At 55.0% G+C, this 18,446-nt stretch overlaps 1 protein-coding gene across 1 annotated transcript in view; it reads left to right on the plus strand.

Annotated features, from left to right (window-relative positions):
• The window catches only part of TFCP2L1 (transcription factor CP2 like 1), a 56,870-nt gene that overhangs the window by 35,818 nt on the left and 2,606 nt on the right, over window positions 1–18,446 (plus strand). The window contains exons 7-14 of the mRNA XM_042954173.1: window positions 2,199–2,309; window positions 4,752–4,843; window positions 7,057–7,105; window positions 7,193–7,286; window positions 9,877–9,967; window positions 10,981–11,084; window positions 13,494–13,636; window positions 17,820–17,871. Of these exons, the coding sequence (XP_042810107.1) occupies window positions 2,199–2,309; window positions 4,752–4,843; window positions 7,057–7,105; window positions 7,193–7,286; window positions 9,877–9,967; window positions 10,981–11,084; window positions 13,494–13,636; window positions 17,820–17,871 (736 nt within the window). The remainder of the gene's footprint in view (window positions 1–2,198; window positions 2,310–4,751; window positions 4,844–7,056; window positions 7,106–7,192; window positions 7,287–9,876; window positions 9,968–10,980; window positions 11,085–13,493; window positions 13,637–17,819; window positions 17,872–18,446) is intronic.

Raw genomic sequence — 18,446 nt, forward strand, 5'->3', positions numbered from 1 at the left:
CTTGTCCACCTGTCTTCAGAGCGAGCGAGAGTGGCCGGGCCCTTCTCGCCACACCTCTCCAACCTCCTCTCCTCCCTTCCTTGCCCACTTCTGCGGCCCTGTGGTTATATCGGACCCCCCGGGATGATGCAGGATAACCTTCCTGTTTGCATCTCACACTGCTAGCTCTGTTAACTCCACATGCAGCCTTACCCCTTTTGCCGCATAAGGTGATAGCCTGTCGGCTCCTGGGGATCAGGACGTGGCCATCTCTGGAGAACACGCTTCTGCTGACCTTGTCCACTGGTGCACTGGGTGCCGCGGCCTCTGGTCTTATTGCCTGCTCTAGGATCTCACAGTTCTGGGTCTGGTGGACAGCTCCACAGCTGTGTTGCTGGAGGTCTTTGCCTGTCCCCAGTCATCCCTCCGTCCTTGTCATATACAGACCACATTTGTGGTCCTTCTAGCCGTACTTGTCCTCAGGTCCTGTGGCATCCAGTGGAGTTCCTAGGGATCAGAGGCTGTGCTGGGCAGCAGGAGAGAAGGGACAGTGTCTGCCCCCCTGGAGCGCCTAGGCCTCCCCACGCCCCCTACCAGCTCCCCTTTCTACACCTTGAGGCAGAAGCTCAGTAGCGAGGGCTCTGCCCACCACACTCCTGGACCATACACCGGCTATTATTGAGGAATTGGTCTGGAAGCTTCTTTGAATGACTCAAGAAAGGTCTTGGCATCTCCTGCAGGGGTGTAGGGGCCCCTGTCCCCTGAAACTGGCTTCTCGGAATGCCTGAGGAGGTGTGGCCACCCCATGCATCCAGCCCCATCACAGAAGCAGTTCAAGCAGGTGTGCGCAAGCACCGGGCGGAGCCTTGCCAACCTGTCCGTCATTCTTCCACCCCTACTCACCCTCATCACTGGGAAGCCTCCTGCTTGTTGGAGCCATGCCCTGAGGCTCTGGGTACATCAGGGCCTCTGAAGAGACAGGCAGGACCCCTCTCTGACCAGCTACCTCCCCCAGGCCTCGCTGGGCCGAGTGCTAGCCCCACACGCAGGCTCGCCCCATGTCTACTGAGTGGAGAATCCCTCCTGTTAGGGACAGGGAGGCAGACGAAGCGGGGTATGGGCCCCGCAGACCTGGCTCTTTCTCTGAACACCGGATCTGTCGTTCCTGTCCCCAGGTGATCGACTCCCTGCAAACCCATTTCCATCTAACATGGGTATCACATCCCCCCCTGAGGGCTGTTTCCTAAAATGCCCTTGAGCTGGGAGCCAAAAGCTGTAGCCTGAGGAAGGTGCATAGAGAGTCTGTGAAGGTGCCATTGAGCTTGGGAGCCGGCGGATTTCGCTTCACGCCAGGCACAGTCCACTGTGTATGCAGTGAGACTGCTCTGTTCTGGGGCTGCTTGGAGTCTTGATGTCTGAAGCCACCAAGCAGACTGTGAATGTCCAGAGCACCCTCGCGGGCAGGGCCGCTATGGCCGGCCTGGTGGTGGTACACACCCGGGTGTGCTCTCTTGGATTCTTCACCTGGTCGACACTAAGTTCTGCTTCAGTTTTTTTTTTTTTTTTTTTTTTTAAGACCCCGAACAGCCAAACAGGCTGTGACTTGAACCTTCATTTTAGACAAGTGACTTGAACCTCAGTTTCCTTACCTGTAAATGAAAGAACTGATGGAGCTTGTGAGGCCTGGGCCCCTCTGTAAGTTGCTCACGGGTGCTTGGCGCCCAGGCGAGGCTCTGTCAGGATGGGGGTGTCACCCTGTGTGGGTGGGGCGTGGGAGTGGGGAGCTGCAGCATAGTCCCAGGAGCTGGGGGTCAGGAGGCCTTCACGAGTGTCCAGGGGCTCCTAGCCTGCAGGTGCGGACCACACTTCCCGCACTGGTAACCCAGGGAGTGCAGTGGGATCTGTCGTGGCTCCCAAGGATTTGTCCACGGGCCAGTGGCATTGACCTTCCCCGTGAGCAGCCAAGTGGCAGGACCCTGGCAGGCTGTGAGTTCCCTTGGGTGGGGAAGTGCAAGGGCTCCAGGAAGAGGACTGCGTGCTTGCTGCCTGGGAGGCGAGGGAGACGCTCTCCTGTGCAGAGATCCTGCCTGGGCTTCTGGGCCCCGGGTGAGGTGGGGCGTGTGCAGGCCTTGGGGACTGTCGCTCAGCCCTGGGTCTTTCTCTGACAGCTCCCCCTGCCCACTTTGGGCTAATTGGACCTCTGTGCTCTGCACTTGCAGCCAAAGGGAGCTGACCGGAAACAGAAGACCGACCGGGAAAAGATGGAGAAGAGAACTGCCCAAGAGAAGGAGAAGTATCAGCCGTCCTATGAGACCACCATTCTCACAGAGGTGAGCTGGCCGGGTGCCCGGTGTGGGGCCCAGGCCTTTCTGCCGGGAGCAGGACGATGGCACTGTTGGTCTAGATTCTCGGGAAATCGCCCACCTTGAGGGAATGCTTCTTTTGAAAGTGCCCATTAGATTGTGGTAGGTTCCCGGGTCCAGAGCTGTGTTCATGTGATAAGGCCGGGTGGCCAGAAATAGCTTCCAGCTCTGGGCTGCCATTTGTACTTTCCAGAATCGGGTTATTATTATTTTTTTGATCGGTAAAGGCCCTAAATCCAAAAGGTAGAAGAGAGTGTATGTACCTCAGAAAATACCTCTCCCAAAGGTGCCCTAGCCTCGAGCTTTCCCCAAGGGCAGCTGGTGTCTCTGGGTCCACCTGTGTCTGGCCCAGCTTTCTCTGCAAAGGAAGCCAGCTCACACACATTTGCTCCACACCTGCTTGTTTTGCACCAACAGCACACACAGACATGCTGTTCTGTAACTGTATTTAATAGCCTATGGGAGTCTGTTCCCCATCTGTTCACAAAGAGCATTCTAGTACTTTATCCAGTGGTGTGGCCTCCGTTGTGTAGTTGGATGGCCTACTGGAGGACATCGGGTTCTTTCCAGGCTCTGGCTATTTGAGACAGGGAGCATTGGATGACCCTGTGCACGTGAGGTTCTGCATGTGGTAGAAAGACCCGCGGGCTTCCTTTCTCAGCGGGCTTGCTGCTTGGTGGTTTGGTCAGGTGTTGGAATGGGTTTCCTCCCAACCCTGACACCGACAGCAATCTGCTGCAGCCATTCTCTGTCCAGGGTACGTCTGAGACCCTCGCCGTCACAGGCTCTCCTTCCTCCTGTCACAGGTCACTGCTGGTGCCACCTCTTCCTGGGTGGGCTCTCTTGTTTGTTTAAACAGCTGTTCCCCACTGTGTTCTGTAATCAGTACAGCCAGTGGGTGTCTGTTCACTGAATAACTTGAAAGGCCCTCCACACACGCATGAGGCCCAGCGCCGGCCATGGTGGGGTTAAGGTGATGTCAAGGGTGAGGACTGGCTACGGACCATCTAAGAGAACAGTGGCCGGTCCTGGTCCTGGCTGATGGGGTGTGTGTGTGAGCAAGTGTATTCAGCCATAGGCAGAAGGCTGTCTGCAACAAGGTAGTCTGGAAGCTAATTTTGCGGCACAGGTCAATACGTACTGGTGTTTCATCCAACTTGGGATATAGTGGCCAGTGAGGCCTGGGACAGGAAGAGCCTGCCTTACTCTTGGCAGCAAAGCAGTGCAAGGCCCTGCATTTAGGAATTAGGGCTCAGACCGGTGGGTTCTCCCCAGGCCTCGATCCCTTCCCCTGTGGGTGATGCCATCCGGGGTTGGCCTCCATGCTCCCACTGCCCTGCATCTACAGACACCTCTTCCTTCCTGGCTGAGCCTCAACCTCTCTGCTCCAGGCTATCTCCTGACTTCCCCAGGGGAGGAGAGGTCCGGGGGTGCTTCAGAAACCCCCCAAGCCCTTGTCAGAGCGGTGTGGTTGGTCAAAACCCCCACCTGGCCTGTGACCTTGTGAGGTGACAGTTTGTCGGCTTTCCTCCTTGGCTCCCGGATTTAGCACCAACAAATTCCAACCCACGCTCACCACAGAGTTAAATATTTGCCAACCTGTGGTTCAGCGGCTGATAGTAAATCTTCAGGAACGCTTCAAATTGGCCCTCTCCAAAGAGGTGTCCTCACCGGGAAGGGAAAAAGTGAATACTGGGTCTGCTGGCTGCCCCAACAGGCAAAACCTGTATGTCTGTGCTTTCTCTGGGCGATTCTCACATATGTTCATTTTTGGCTTCTGCACAAGAAGTTCCTCGGAGGCCAAGGATCACATCTTCCGTGTGGCTTGTCTCCCTGAGCTCCTAGCAGGACACCTGACCCACACTAAGCACGCACAGAATGATGGTGAAGGGGGGCTGCCCCCGGAGATTGAGCAAGTGCCTCCTGCTCTCCAGGGCCCGTCGGCTGATTCTGGTTTCAAATAGCGCAGGTTTTAGTTCTGAGCTTTACTGATGATTTTTGTTTGGGAGTTACCTGGGTCCAGTGTTCCCTGTTGCGTGCATTCACCCACATTTGTCTGTGCCTGGGAAACCTGCCTCTGGGCAGCTGGCTCTCTCCTTGTGGACCCAGGTGATGGATGATGTTTCTTGCCCTTGCTGGTGTGACTGCTGGGAAGCTCAGAGAGACACATGCCACACCTTGCTTGCTCTAGGTATGACTGAATGGCAGGTGTCTTCTCTGCCGTACTTGGTTTCTTCTGTGTGGCCCAAGTAACCCATGCTTTGCTGGCTCACGTGGGCCCCGGGAGAATGTGGGCCAGGTGTTGAGGGCTCGGTGGTTGCATGCACCGGCCTCGATGGCTGCTGCTGCCCGAGTTCCTCCTGAGTACGATGGCCCCCGAGTCACCACTGCCCTGTGCTCTTTCTGCAGTGCTCCCCGTGGCCCGACATGGCCTATCAGGTGAACAGCGCCCCGTCTCCCAGCTACAATGGCTCTCCAAACAGCTTTGGCCTCGGCGAAGGGTATGTCTGCTGTTTTCTCCCTCTAAGAGTCCATGGAGTGATCGTGGGTATAGGCTCCTTTCTGGATCTTCTTCTCTGCGTTTTCCCTCCTTTAGTACCTTGGCATTGATTTGGGTTTCGGGGAGGTGTTTGTAATATTTGCACAGCTTTCTGTGCATGGGCATGTGTCTGTAAACACCCATCTGTGGAGCAACAGCCCACAACCCGCCTGCCCGCGCCTTCCCCCGGTAAAAGGTTGGTCTGCAGGGGCCCTCCAGGGCAGAATGGCCCCCTAGACAGATGGGGCCTTAGGAGGCAGCTGTTTGGGTGGCTGCAGTGGCCGCGAGGGGCCTTCTTGGTTCTCTCTGTGATCCTTGTGCACATTCTTTGGGTAGCAGGGTCAGCCCAGGGTGATCCTGGCCCCGGGTTTCAGGGCTTGTAACCCAGAAGTGGCCTCGTTACTGGTCACCCAGCTCTGCAAATGCACAGGCCACACTGACTCTAAGGTGACGGTAGTGCAGGGGCCGGCGGGCGTCGGTCCGGCCTTTCCCAGGGTTTGTGGCACAGGAAGGGCCCACGGCGCCCTGTGATGGCTGTGCACATCTTGATCCTGTTCCTGGGGGCAGGGGGAGATGTGGGCGTGGAACCTGGGATGTCTCAAAGCTTGTGCTTGTCACATAAGAGTGTCTATGAACTTGATTTCACAAGGTGAGGGGGGTTGGGGGGGCATAGAAAAGACGTCATGTTCAGAATCAGGCGGACCGAGTGTTAAATCCCACCTTTTGGGGGGTCAGTTCCTTAACTTCCCTCAGCCTTGCTCTCCCCACTACCAAGGGAGTCAGGATTCCATGCAGGGTCAGGGGAACGTGTGTAAGGTGCCCCGGGCCTCAAAGGCACATGACAAAGCATAGCTGTTTTTACCGATGACTGGTCTGAGGGTCATCCCTACAAGGGCCTTTTCTTCATTGTTACTGTGATAAGGTACACACAAATTGAAACTTTTTATGATTAAAAATTTTTTTAATGCTTATTTTTGAGATTGAGAGAGAGAGAGAGGGAGAGCGCGCGCGTGCCTGCAGAGAGCGTGCGTGCCCCTCTCTGTGGGGCAGAGAGAGGGAGACACAGAATTCGAAGCAGGCTCTAGGGTCTAAGCTGTTAGTACAGAGCCCGACGCGGGGCTTGAACTCGCGAACCACAAGATCATAACCTGAGCCGAAGATGGATGCTTAACCAACTGAGCCACCCAGGCACCCCTGGGAGGGTCATATCTCTCTCTCTCTCTCTCTCTCTCTCTCTCTCTCTCTCTCTCTTCCTCTCCCCCTCTCCCCCTCTCTCTCCCCCTTTCTCTCTCTGCTCCTCCCTTGCTTGTGCTCTCTCTCAAAATAAATACACTTTAAAAAAATAAAGTGTATGTTTCTCTCAACTTAAAAATCCAGATTTTTAGGGGTGCCTGGGTGGCTCAGTCAGTTAAGTGTCCGGCTTCGGCTCAGGTCATGATCTTGCGGTCTGTGAGTTAGAGCCCCTCGTTGGGCTCTGTGCTGACAGCTCAGAGCCTGGAGCCTGTTTCAGATTCTGTGTCTCCCTCTGTCTCTGGCCCTCCCCCGTTCATGCTCTATCTTCCTCTGTCTCAAAAATAAATAAACATTGAAAAAAAAATTTAAAAAAAATCCAGATATTTAGGTCTGTGCCTTCTCTGTAGCAAGCCCTTGAAGGGAGGTCGGTGTGCCTCCAATGATGAGACTGTTTTTCTCATGGACGGATGTCCCCGGGTGGCTGTCATTCACTGTAGGACGCCTCCCTGGGGAGCCCCCAGCCCTCTCCTGTCTCCGCAGAGAGAAGTGTTTAGCTGCCGCTGTCCAGGCACTAAGTCACTGTGCAGAGTCATGTCTGGGGCTTTTAGGGCAGGTGCCCTTCCCTGGGGCTGAGGCTGGGGTGGAATTGGTGTGGGAGAGAATCGGATGCAAACAGACCCTGAGCTTGGGGTGGAGGGGTTATCGCTGGCCCGGCTGTGTTGCCAGCCAGAACATCGTGTCTACCCTGAACGGTTGGTCAGGGATTTTGAGGGGCTGTGTAGGTGGTAACTGCCTACACTCTCTGACCTGGGAAATTCTGGATGCCCTGCTGCATTTGCAGCCAACACCATACCTGAGGGGAGGTGAGAGCCCTGGCCCGGGGACCTTCCTGTGTCCCGGAAGGTATCCTCATGCCTTATGACCTGTTCTCTTCCTTTGCAGGAACAGCTCTCCGACCCACCCAGTGGAGACCCTGCCTTTGGGCAATGACGTAAGTGTCTGCAGCCAGGCTCTCTGGCCACGTGTCCCTGGGTACACCCTGCCTGGTCATTTCAAGGCCCCTTCTCTCTGCCTGCAGCACCTGCTTCCATCGGCCTCGATCCAGGATGCCCAGCAGTGGCTGCACCGAAACAGATTCTCACAGTTTTGCCGGCTCTTTGCCAGCTTCTCGGGTGAGAGCATCTCTGTGTTTCTTTTATTTATTTATTTATTTATTTATTTATTTTTAATTTTTTTTTTTTTTTTTTGCCCTTAATGTTTATCCATTTTTGAAAGAGAGAGCATGAGCGGGAAAGGGGCAGAGAGAGGGAGACACAGAATCCGAAGCAGGCTCCAGGCTCCGAGCTGTCAGCACAGAGCCCAACGTGGGGCTCGAACTCATGAACTGCGAGATCATGACCTGCGCCGAAGTCAGATGCTCAACCGACTGAGCCACCCAGGCGCCGCTATTTATTTTTTATTTTTAAAAATTAATTTATTTATTAAAATTTTTTTAAAACGTTTATTTATTTTTGAGAGAGGCAGAGACAGAGTGCGAGCAGGGTAGGGGCAGAGAGAGAGAAGGAGGCACAGAATCGGAAGCAGGCTCCAGGCTCTGAGCTGTCAGCACAGAGCCCGACGTGGGGCTCGAACCCATGAACCATGAGATCATGACCGGAGCCGAAGTCAGATGCTTAACCGAGCCACCTAGGTGCCCCTGTGTTGTTTTTAAGACCCACGTCTTAGATCTTAGAAACACTTAACAAAGCTAGTTACCTTCCAGGACTCTCCCGCTGTGCCTGCAGGTCTGTGGTTTTGTCCTGGGGACCTAGCATAGCATTGGTCACTCACTCACATTTGCCGACCCTGGGCCAAGTGCTAAATTAGGACATCCTGCCCCTAGAAGTTTCCAGTCGCGGGTGGCTGTTAGGGCAGACCATGTGGGTCCCATGGGGTGGGCTCTAGTCTACCTGGGAAGGGCCCCCTTTGCCAGGCAAACGAGGCCGCTGCATACTCAGCAAGCCTTCCTGGTAATGCTGCTTGTCAGTCACACGGTCTCCAGAGCCACGACCTGTGAGATGGTGGTGAAGCCACAGGTGAGAAGGGGAATCTGGTCCTTCCTTCTCTAAATGGTTGTTGAAGCCCTTGCTGACAGGGCTGTTAGAGACCCAGAGCCAGGGCTGTGGGGTATAAGGGTAGACTGAGCAGTGAACATTGCCACCAAGCTGAGTCAGTCCAGAGTGACGGGGAGGAGAGTTTTGGCCAGAACTAGAGGAGCGACCCCCAAGGGCATCTGTGACAGTGGAAGGAGCACCGCACGTGGTCATCTTTCAGCCCAGCTTCTGTTAAGACCTTCCTCTGTGCTGGGGGGCAGGTATGAGGACGGTGGGACAGGGACGTTATCCTCAGGGGTCCTTGCAGCTTCGAGTCAGTGCAGCTATGTGAACCAGGCGTCTCAGCGCAGTGTGACCCTTCTGTGATGGGCAGGCTATGAGGAGGGACGTGGCCCCGGCCGGGGAGGAGCGAGGAGGGCTGCCGTCTTAAGGTGGGGTGCTCTGCACAGGTCTTCCTGAGAAGTGCCCTTGAGCAGAGGCTGGGCCAAGGGAGGGAAGTGAGCCAAGTGGGGAGGGGGACAGTGAAATTTCCAAGCGGGGCGAAAGTGCAGAGGCCGCAAGGTGGATGCCTGACTGGTGTGACCACAGAGCAGAGCACCCAGGTGACTGGGGCCAAGGGAACCGGGGAAGGAGGTGAGGTCAGAGAGGTACTGAGGGGCCTGGTAGAAGAGTGGAGGGAGTTTGGCTTTTACTCCGTGTCAGGGAGCCATTGTGCCTACAGAAATACACCTGAAACTGTATCTTAACTGTGGCAGGAAAAGGGGAATATGGATATTGTCACTCCTGGCCATGTGGCTGTTGGCCGGTTTTCAGCAGAAGGCTTGTAGCATACTTGTTCCTCGGAGAGTCCACATGGGCACAAGCCTGTAGAGGACTCCTTGAGCTTTGAGGAAAAGACTGTATCTGCAGACGAGGATGTTCATAGACCTTATTCATAATCGCTCCCAACTGGGAGCACGCCCAGTGCCTATCGGCAGAAGGGACACGTGAGTGTGGTGTATGCACCCAACCAATAATGTCTAAGAAAGTGCATGAATGATGTATAACCACAAACAGCATGAACGAGCCCTTAAATAGAGCTTGGAGGGAGGAGCAGACATAGGAAAACACAGCCGATTCAGTTCCACTTATGTAAGTTTCAAAGACGCACGCAGAACTCCTGCCTGTGAGAAATCAGGACAGCAGTTCCCCATTGGCAGGGAGGGGGGCTGGCTGGCACGAGGGGCCTGTGGGGGGTGGGAGCATTCTGCCTCTTGATCTGTGTGCCGGGAGCCCGGGTGCCTTCAGAGCGGCCGCCTCTGGCGAGCCATGTACTTTTGTATTCAGGCAAGTGCATGCGCGACCGGCGTCCCGTGCTGGGTGCCATGCCCATATGTTACGTGCCGGTGAACGGTGTGGAGGGAGCGGCAGGCAGGCACAGGCTGTGAGGACCTCTCAGCTCTCATAGATGCCCGATTGTTCTGCCGAGTTTTGAGAACACTACTCCTCTCTTGTGCGGTGGTTTTCTGATGTTTATCTTTTTGCTGTTTCTTTCTCCCTGGAATGTCTGATGCTCCCTGAGGATGAGGCAGACCCTGTCCCCCCGCCCACGGTGCAGCATCTGCAGGTGCCCAGGGAGGGGACCTTTTCTGTGTGTCCCACTAATGAGCGGCCTCATTTACCTACCTAGGTGCTGACTTGCTTAAGATGTCTCGAGACGATTTGGTCCAGATCTGTGGCCCTGCCGATGGGATCCGGCTCTTTAATGCCATCAAAGGCCGGTGGGTGTCAGTGTCCAGCTGGATACAGGGGGTGGCAGGAGGCCCCATCCCGGTGGGCTGGCTGGTAGGGACAGGGCTCCTCAGGGGCAGGTGCAGAAGGAGGCCCTTTGAGGGGGGATCAGGGTCATGGGGGGGTGGGGCGGGGCTGGGCCGGCCGTCCGCTGCTCATCTTGCCCGGAGGCCCCTCCCCTTTCTCTCTCTCTCGCTCGCTCTCTCTCTTTTGGCACGAGCCTTGGCTCTGGATGTCAGCCCCTCAGCCTCTCCCTGGGTGCCCAGCGGCTTGCATGGTCCTGGGTTTCCAGCTGCCTCCTCCCAGAGGGAGGCCTGGATTGGCTACTCAGCCTCATGCCACAGCGCCCGGTTCTCTGGGCAGACTGGAGGGCGGGGCTGGGCCTGAGGGAGCCACCTGCTGCGGCGGAAGTGTTCTGGGCCTCGCCGCTCAGTATGGCAGCCCCGGCCTCGTGTGGCTGTGGAGTGCCTGGTTTCAGGCTAATGCGACTGAGCATGTGACTTTTAAATTTCATTTAACTTTCACACGTGAACAGCCCAGTTTTAGAGGGAGGGAGAGAGCCGCGGTGTGAATCTCAGATCTGATCTGCCTCTTACGGGTTTTACAACGGGGTTAAAGCCTTCATCCCTGTGAGTCTCAGTTTCCTCCTCTGTAAAATGAGGTTCCAGTTCGCTGGGTTGTGAGGATGGAAGGCAGTGGGCATGTTGAGTTCTGGAAAGCGGGAGAAGGTGTTTGCGCTTGTTACCACCCTGAAAAACGCCTTGTGTCTTGAGCCTCGTGTTCTGGGCAGAGTGCCCTCATGGCCTGTTGTGGGACCTCCTGCCTGCAGGCGAGCCTGCGTGTAGCCGTAGAGGCCCAGCACAAGTATGGGCCCCTGCATGCTGGACCGTTCCGGAACAACAGAGCCTGGTCCTCCTCCCCCTCTCCCATCCCCTCTCCCCCCTCCCTCCTCCCCCCTCCCCCATCCCCCATCCCTGCTATTTATTTCCTCTGCTCCTGCCAGGAATGTGAGGCCGAAGATGACCATTTACGTCTGTCAGGAGCTGGAGCAGAACCGAGCGCCCCTGCAGCAGAAGCGGGATGGTGGTGGGGACAGCAGTCTGTGTGGTGAGTTGTGGGCACCCCTCCCCAACCCAGGGCCGATTATAGGGGTTGGCAGAGTAACAGGAAGATGTAGCAGCAGCCTGAGTCCTCTTGCAGAGAACGTTGCCACTGAACCCATCTCACTCCGGCTTCGTGCAAGACGAGTTTTTGTTAAACTTCCTCCTGGGATCGAAATGTTTTAAGGTGGAGGTCATCCCACAGAACGTGTGGTCCAGCTTACTTCCTTCCTACCTGGGAACAGGCCCAGGGAGGGGGTGTGTTCCCCCAGAGCCACTTAGCCACTTGTGGTATTGGGAGTGGGGCCTTCTGGCTCCCAGGCTGGTGACAGGTGACACTCAGTGGCCATATTCCCGCAGTGTGGCCTCCTGTGGTTTCCCCCAGCTGGATAAGTCTTTCCTGTGTGGTTTGGTGGCCGCACGAGGGCTGAGGAGCACCTCAGGGGCACGTGGCTCTTTCCGGTCGGCAGTCTAGTCTGGAGGCAGTTTGGTGAGAGGACACGGCTGAGGTCGGGCCCAGTGCCGGCCGTGTGGCCTGTTGGCTGTGTGGCCTCGGGCAGGGTACCAGGGCCTGTGCTGCAGCTTCCACATGTGTGAAATAGAGACAGCAACCCAACCCCCAAGGCGTGCGGTTTCGGCGAGACGATGCAGGGAAGGGGAAGCGCTTTGCTTCTGGGCGCTTGCCAGTGTCAGTAGAGTCTGTGCTCTGTGTGTGTCTGCAGGGAGCGAGGGAGCACCCCGTGTGCCTCTGCGGGTCCCTCCAGATCGCTCTGGCCCTGTCCAAAGGGCTCCGTGTGCTCACTTATTTGCTTCTAGTAGGAACTGTTGGGAACGTTGTCTCACTGTGGGGGACCCTGAGGCACAGAGTGGATAACTGCCCCAAAACGACAGCGTCGTACAAGGCAGAGCCAGAACCCAAACAGTTGGACCCCAGGAACTGGCTTCTGAGCCCTGGGTCTGGCGCCTGTACGCTTCTGGAGGATGTCTGGGTCCTCCCCCTGCTTTGCAACTGTCAGCCTGTGAAGGACGGATTTCAGCTCGTGGAGCTGACCCTGCACGTGCCCCGAGGCTCTGGGATGTGTAGAGATCGTTCGCGGCCTTGCTTCTCGTGTGGCCGAGTTGGGATTTGAACCTGGGATTGCCTACTCTAGAGCCTCGTGCTTCCCCAGGTTGCCCCTACCAGACCCCGGATGAGAGGTGGCTTGGGAGGCGTTCAGGGGAGTGTCCCACTGACCCTGTCAGCCGCTCCAAGCACTCCTGGTGGGCACCACACTCAGCTGGGGGCAGGCAAGGCCAGTGACAAAAGGTTACAGCACAGGGTGCTGGCCTGCGAGCCGTCTGGGTGTTTGTGGCCAGCCTGATTTGTTGGCAGAGTGAACTCAGAAAAAGTGGAGCAGGCTAACCTAAACACAGGTAGGTTAGAAGTGTTATAAAAAGGACTCCCATGAGAGAGGCTGGCATTTGGAGCTGGTGTCTGCACGGGAAGGGGCAGCACACAGCGGCCACCTCTGCAGAGTTGGACGGCCGGTCAGCCTGTCTGACATCCTGGGACGGCGAATCTGTTGCCCGGCTGGCACCCCTTCAGGGGGAGCCGATGTGTGTGCGTTTGCACGTGCACGCACACACGCTTTTGAAAGAATGGGGTCTCTGTTCCTCGGTTGAGGTAGGAGTTTGGGAATCTCTAATTCAATCTGGTTGTGCACCCCTCCCCCCACCCCTGAGCGTGTATGTCCACCGCCGGGAGCCCAGAGTTGGCTCCCGCCTGGCTGGTTTGGGTTTCGAATAAGGAAGCGTTTCCAGCCTCGGGGTCACTGCTGTCTTCCAGCAGGCTGGTGACACTCCCAGCGCCCCCCTTCCCTTTGTGGTCGCAGTGCTGGAGCCGAGTAGTATTTGTGCTGCGGGGAAGGACAAGGACGAGACTCGCCTGCTGTCAAGTGGCAGTTATCCTTAAATCCCGCTCTTTGCTCCCCCAAAGCCATCCAATGGCCCCTCTGTGCAACGGAAAGGAAGGAAAGGGGACACAGGATTTGTCCTCTCTCCTGCGAGGGTGCACGTCTGGCCGCATGTCAGAATCACTGGAAGCTTGTTAAAATACAGCGTTGTGCCAGCTGTTCTCGCTCTAGCTCCCAACCCTAAATGGGTGTCACTGGGTGTGGGGCGGACGCAGGAATTCTACATTCTGTGGAAGATCCCCCCCAGGAGAGACGGGTACGGGAATGAGGACCCATAGCCTCGCTGCGGTTCCCGTGTCACTGGGCCATGCAGGGGCTTTGTGCCTGTTCCAGCCAGGTCCTGGCGAATCAGTCTGGGCATGGGCATCCTTACAACCCAGTGACTGATGGGGGGTGGGCACAGGGGTGGGCTCCTTAGAGAGCAGGCGTGTGTTCTACAGAAGGCCCTGTCCCTCACCCTGCAGTGTACCATGCCATCTTCCTGGAGGAGCTGACCACCTTGGAGCTGGTTGAGAAGATTGCCAACCTGTACAGCATCTCCCCCCAGCACATCCACCGAGTCTATCGGCAGGGCCCCACCGGCATCCACGTGGTGGTCAGCAACGAGGTGAGCGCTGCCCAGCCCCGACTTGCGGCCCGGGTCTTGGGGCTGCGGGGAGGCACCCCCTGGGGCTTGGGGATGACTTCCATCCAGAGATGGCCGCTAAGTCTCATCCGCGTGCCACATGCCCTTGACTGCACCCGGAGCGCAGGGGGAGAGAGTTCTGTGGCTCTAAATAGTTCTCTAGTATCCACTCCGGGCCCCATCCTCAGCCAGGCGCCATGCAGGAGCCACGGCACAGACTGCACCCCTGCCCTCAGGGTGCTTACGGTCGGGGCTGGAAGAAGTTGGGAGGAGGGTGGGCGGCGGGTCCCAGGGGGCTGGGTGATGGAGAGGATGCAGGTCGTGTGAGAGAACAGAGCCCTCCTGTGTGAATGGTGGAGGCGCCGCAGCCTTCCCGGGTCTGTCCTTGGCCGCACAGACCTGTACACGGCCCAAGCGGCCGCTGGCAGAGGGCACACGGTGATCTGATCGCACTCACGGCTAAGGAGGGGGTTATTAATTAAACTGGTTTGCCGGGATGTTTAGGCATTCCTGCACACGGCAGAACAGAGCTTTCAGGCCTGTTCTATCCCGGTCCCTCCTCTTGATAATAACAGTAAGGAGTGTCGGTATTTATCCGCTGCTTACTGTTCTAAGTGCCCGAGTAGTGATTTGTTTAATCCCAACAGCTTCCTGTGAAGTGGGTAAAATGATCCCATTTCATAAATGGGAAACTGGAGGCACAGAGAGGCTGAGTAATTGCCCCAGGTCTCACAGCTGGTAAGGGGATGGGAACCCTGGTGTCTGGCTGTAGAGCCCAGCTCGTAGACAGCAGGCTGTGCCACCTCCCCTGAAATGAGGCCTTTATAAACACAGTTGGGCTAATGGGGGCAGGGGCAGCCCCCTGAGCCCCCTGTGAGAACTCTGAAAGCATCTGGAGAGGACTGTAGGTGACATGGCACCCGAATGGTGGCTGGGAGTGCAGAGCAGATGTGGGCTTTGGGATTGGATGCGTGTCCCTACCTGGACCTTGCTCCCAGGAGCGGAGTGACCTGGGGCAAATTTACGTAACCTCTGTGAGCCTCAGTTTACACATCTGTAAAATGGGGATAAGTATACCCACCAAGGAGGTTGGAGTAAGGATAAAATGAGAAAATAGCATCAGGCACCAGGAGACCCCAGATAGGGGTGGTGAGAGCCCCCCATTTCATGGCAGTTTGGTCCTGGAGGTTGGCAAGGGGGCAGCGATTGCCTTCCTTTTGAACTCAAAAGGAATTCACAATTAGTATAAGTCAGGAAGTGTAAATCGGGGCGCCTGGGTGGCTCAGTCGGTTAAGCGTCTGACTTTGGCTTAGGTCATGATCTCACGGTTTGTGGGTTCGAGCCCGGCATCAGGCTCTATGCTGATGGCTCAGAGCCTGGAGCCTGCTTCGGATTCTGTGTCTCCCTCTCTCTCTGTCGCTCCCCCACTCTCCCCCCACCTCAAATATAAACAAACATTAAAAAAAATTTAACAAGTGTAAACCAGCTGAAGGCAAATGTGAAGGGTCCTTATCTTCCCCACTCTTTTCCTAGAAGAGTTTATGTTAGCTTTGAAGGGATTCTGCCAGACGACGTTTTGTGCGAGCGTCCGTCATGTGCCCGAGCGTTGTGTAGGTTGTGTAGGTGTGGGTTTTAAAAACACATGACAAAGATGGACGCCTGGCTGGCTCAGTGGAGCACGCAGCTCTTGATCTCAGGGTTGTGAGTTCAAGTCCCATGTTGGGTGTGGAGATTTCTTAAAAATAAAATCTTTAACACACACACACACACACACACACGCACATCCCAAAGGTCCAGCTGTACATTTTCTGCAGCTTGCTGTCTTTGTCACCGGTTCAGAACTCCGTCCATGTCATTACGTTCAAATCCAGTGCAGCTATTTTTGCACCCCCATTTCACAGATAAGATGAAGCCCAGAGTTCCCGACTTGAGCACTAACTTCAGAGTAGCCAGGAAGGTTGAGACACCCTGAGCGATGGACTGCTGTAGTGGCACGGAAAATGTGTCACTTTGCATTTCACAATGACTTTCTTTGGTGAAGACAAAAGCCAAGAATGTGCAGAACTCTTGCAATTTCACGGGTCCCTGCAGGAAGTTCCTTCCCCAGCTTGCCCTGTGCCCTCCAGAGTGAGCAGTTAAGCAAGTGAAGCAGAGAACAGAACTCAAAAGCTACCTCAGCTAAGTAGGCGATTCTTATTCCCCTGAAGTCTCCTTGCCTCTTAACCCTGAATCAATTGGAAACCTTTGGTTCTTAATTGCCAGAGTGCTGGAGGCAGCCTGGCCAGCCGCGGAGCCAGCCCCTGAGGTGCAAGGGCACTTAATTAAACAAGGGAGTTACTGATTAAGCCCAAGTGGGCTCTGCTTAGGGCTTTGCATGCCCAAGTGGCTGGGCCGCCAAGAGTCCTAGAGGGCACAGGCCAGTAGTATAGAATAAATGTACTTCATGCATCATTAGGCCCTGCAGGGAGGGGCAGGGGTCGACAGGTGGATGGATTTGCAGGATTTGGGGGGCAATAAAATGTAGCTTGAATTTTTTAATTTGGAAAGGGGTTTTGCCATCGTGTTGGCTAGTCTATGTGTGTGGGGGGTATGTTTAAGTATATTTTTAATATTCTTTCCATGGATATTGTGAAATATGGCAGATGTTTGCTTAAGTGCCCGATACCTGCACTCAGGTTAGTGCCATATTGTGTTAGCCCCTTTGTGGGCTCATTTCCTTTTCCACTCCATCCCTCCACCTGCTGGTCTGAATTTTGTGTTAATCGCTCCTTTGTTCCTCCTCAACATATTTAATTTTGCCTATTTTAAAACTTGATATAGGTGGAATAATAGCATATTTTTCTGTGACTTTCTTTCATTTCCCTGTATATTTAAAAAAAATTTTTTTTGAATTTTTATTTATTTTTGAGAACGAGAGAGACAGAGTGCAAGCAAGGGAGGGGCAGAGAGAGAGGGAGGCACAGAATCCGAAGCAGGCTCCAGGCTCTGAGCTGTCAGCACAGAGCCCGACACGGGGCTTGAACTCATGAACCGCGAGATCATGACCGGAGCCGGAGTCGGATGCTTAACCGACTGAGCCATCCAGGCGCCCCGATTCCCTGTATATTTTTGAGATTTCACACAGGTCAGATGCTGCTGGAGGCCAGTGGTGCACTGAATGGCGTAGCATGATTAGGCCACAGTTTGTTCGTGCTTCCGCTGACTGACACAGGCACGGTCTCCAGTTAGCAGTTTCTTTTAAGTTTTTGTTTAAGCAATCTCCACACCCAACGTGGGGCACGAACTCATGACCCTGAGATCAAGAGTCCCATGCTCCTCCCACGGAGCCAGCCAGGCACCCCCTCTAGTTAACAGACAGCGCTGCTCTGAACATTCTCAGGTGCACTTTGTGTGTCCACGTGCCGGAGTTTATCTAGAACCCCAGCCTGTAGGAGGAATGTCCTAGATCCTGCGGGCAAATTTCATACAGCGGTCATATGGCTGAACACTCCACCGGCAGTGGGTGCCAGTTTCCCTTGTTCTACACCCTGGTTCTCTTCTTCTGTTATGGAAACGGCCCCATTTTACAGATAGGGCATGGAGACCAGCAGGAAAAAGGTTGACTTGCCCAAGGTCACTTGGTAGTTAATCAGAATGAGAACTGGAGAGACTTGGCTGAGTAATGCTTCCATTCCTGCCACTTTGTACACATAGGGGGTGGCGCTGTGTTTGTATTGGTCCTCCTGGGACTCTGATATGCTACCAATCACCAAGGTATTCTTTTTTTTTTTTAAGCACTTGAATTTTTTTGTCGTTGTTGCTATTATACACACACACGCTTCTGTAATGTGGCCACTGTAGGGACTGGAGGACCAAGTAACTAGGAGAACGCAAAACGAAAGCAAACAAACATGTAGTTCTGTATTAAATGTGCACATTTTGCTTCCCTGCCAGCCTCCTTTCTGTCCTTTCTGTTCAGTTTTTGTTACTTAAAATGGTAATCGTTTTGTACATTTATCTTGTTTCATGTTTCCTTAGTAAGTGTTAGTGGAACCGTTCTCCTGCATTCGTGCAAACACAGTGACCGTCATTTCCACCAGCTGTGGTGGCTTAGCTCCGTGTCACTGAGGCTTTTCATATTAGGAAGTCCTTGTTGAAGGGACATGGTCTCTCTTTTGCCTTTCAGATGGTGCAGAATTTCCAGGATGAGTCTTGTTTTATCCTCAGTACCTTGAAAGGTAAAGCCCCCTCACCCTTTCTCCTGGCTGCGCCCCCTGCCTCCTCTCTGGGTAATAGGGTGAGTGGGGCCTGCCTGCGCAGTGGGTCCCTGGAGACAGCGTTATCTGGGGACATCACCTGGGGAAAAGGAACGCAGACTTCCTGTGAAGCCTTGCCCTGGAAATGCGAGAACTATTGACATTGGCCCCCATAGTCTGTTCTGAAGGGGAAATCCTTGCCAGGAGGTGTGTTCTCCATGAACTCCCTCACTCAGCCTGTAGGCCTGGTGGATCAGGGATCTGGGGCTGGGGTGGGACATGAAGGTTCCACTTGGGGAAGGTGTCTGAGAAGGAACTCGTGTGCCAGGAGACAGAAAGACTAGCTGTGACCCTCCTTAGGCCCGGGGCAGGTGAATGTATAGAGTATATCAGAATGAATGCCCTATGACCGGGTCACAGACTCTGGACTCCGACAGGGCCATTCCTTTCCCCCCTGTTCTCTGGATCTAGCCAGCAGCTGCCTTCAGAGAGCTGGGGGCCATAACACCCCAAGAACCACAGTTTGTTCAAAGCCTTCTTGGACATAGAGCCTTCAG

The sequence above is a fragment of the Panthera leo genome, chromosome C1 (assembly GCF_018350215.1).
Source record: "Panthera leo isolate Ple1 chromosome C1, P.leo_Ple1_pat1.1, whole genome shotgun sequence".
Taxonomy (NCBI): Eukaryota; Metazoa; Chordata; class Mammalia; order Carnivora; family Felidae; genus Panthera; species Panthera leo.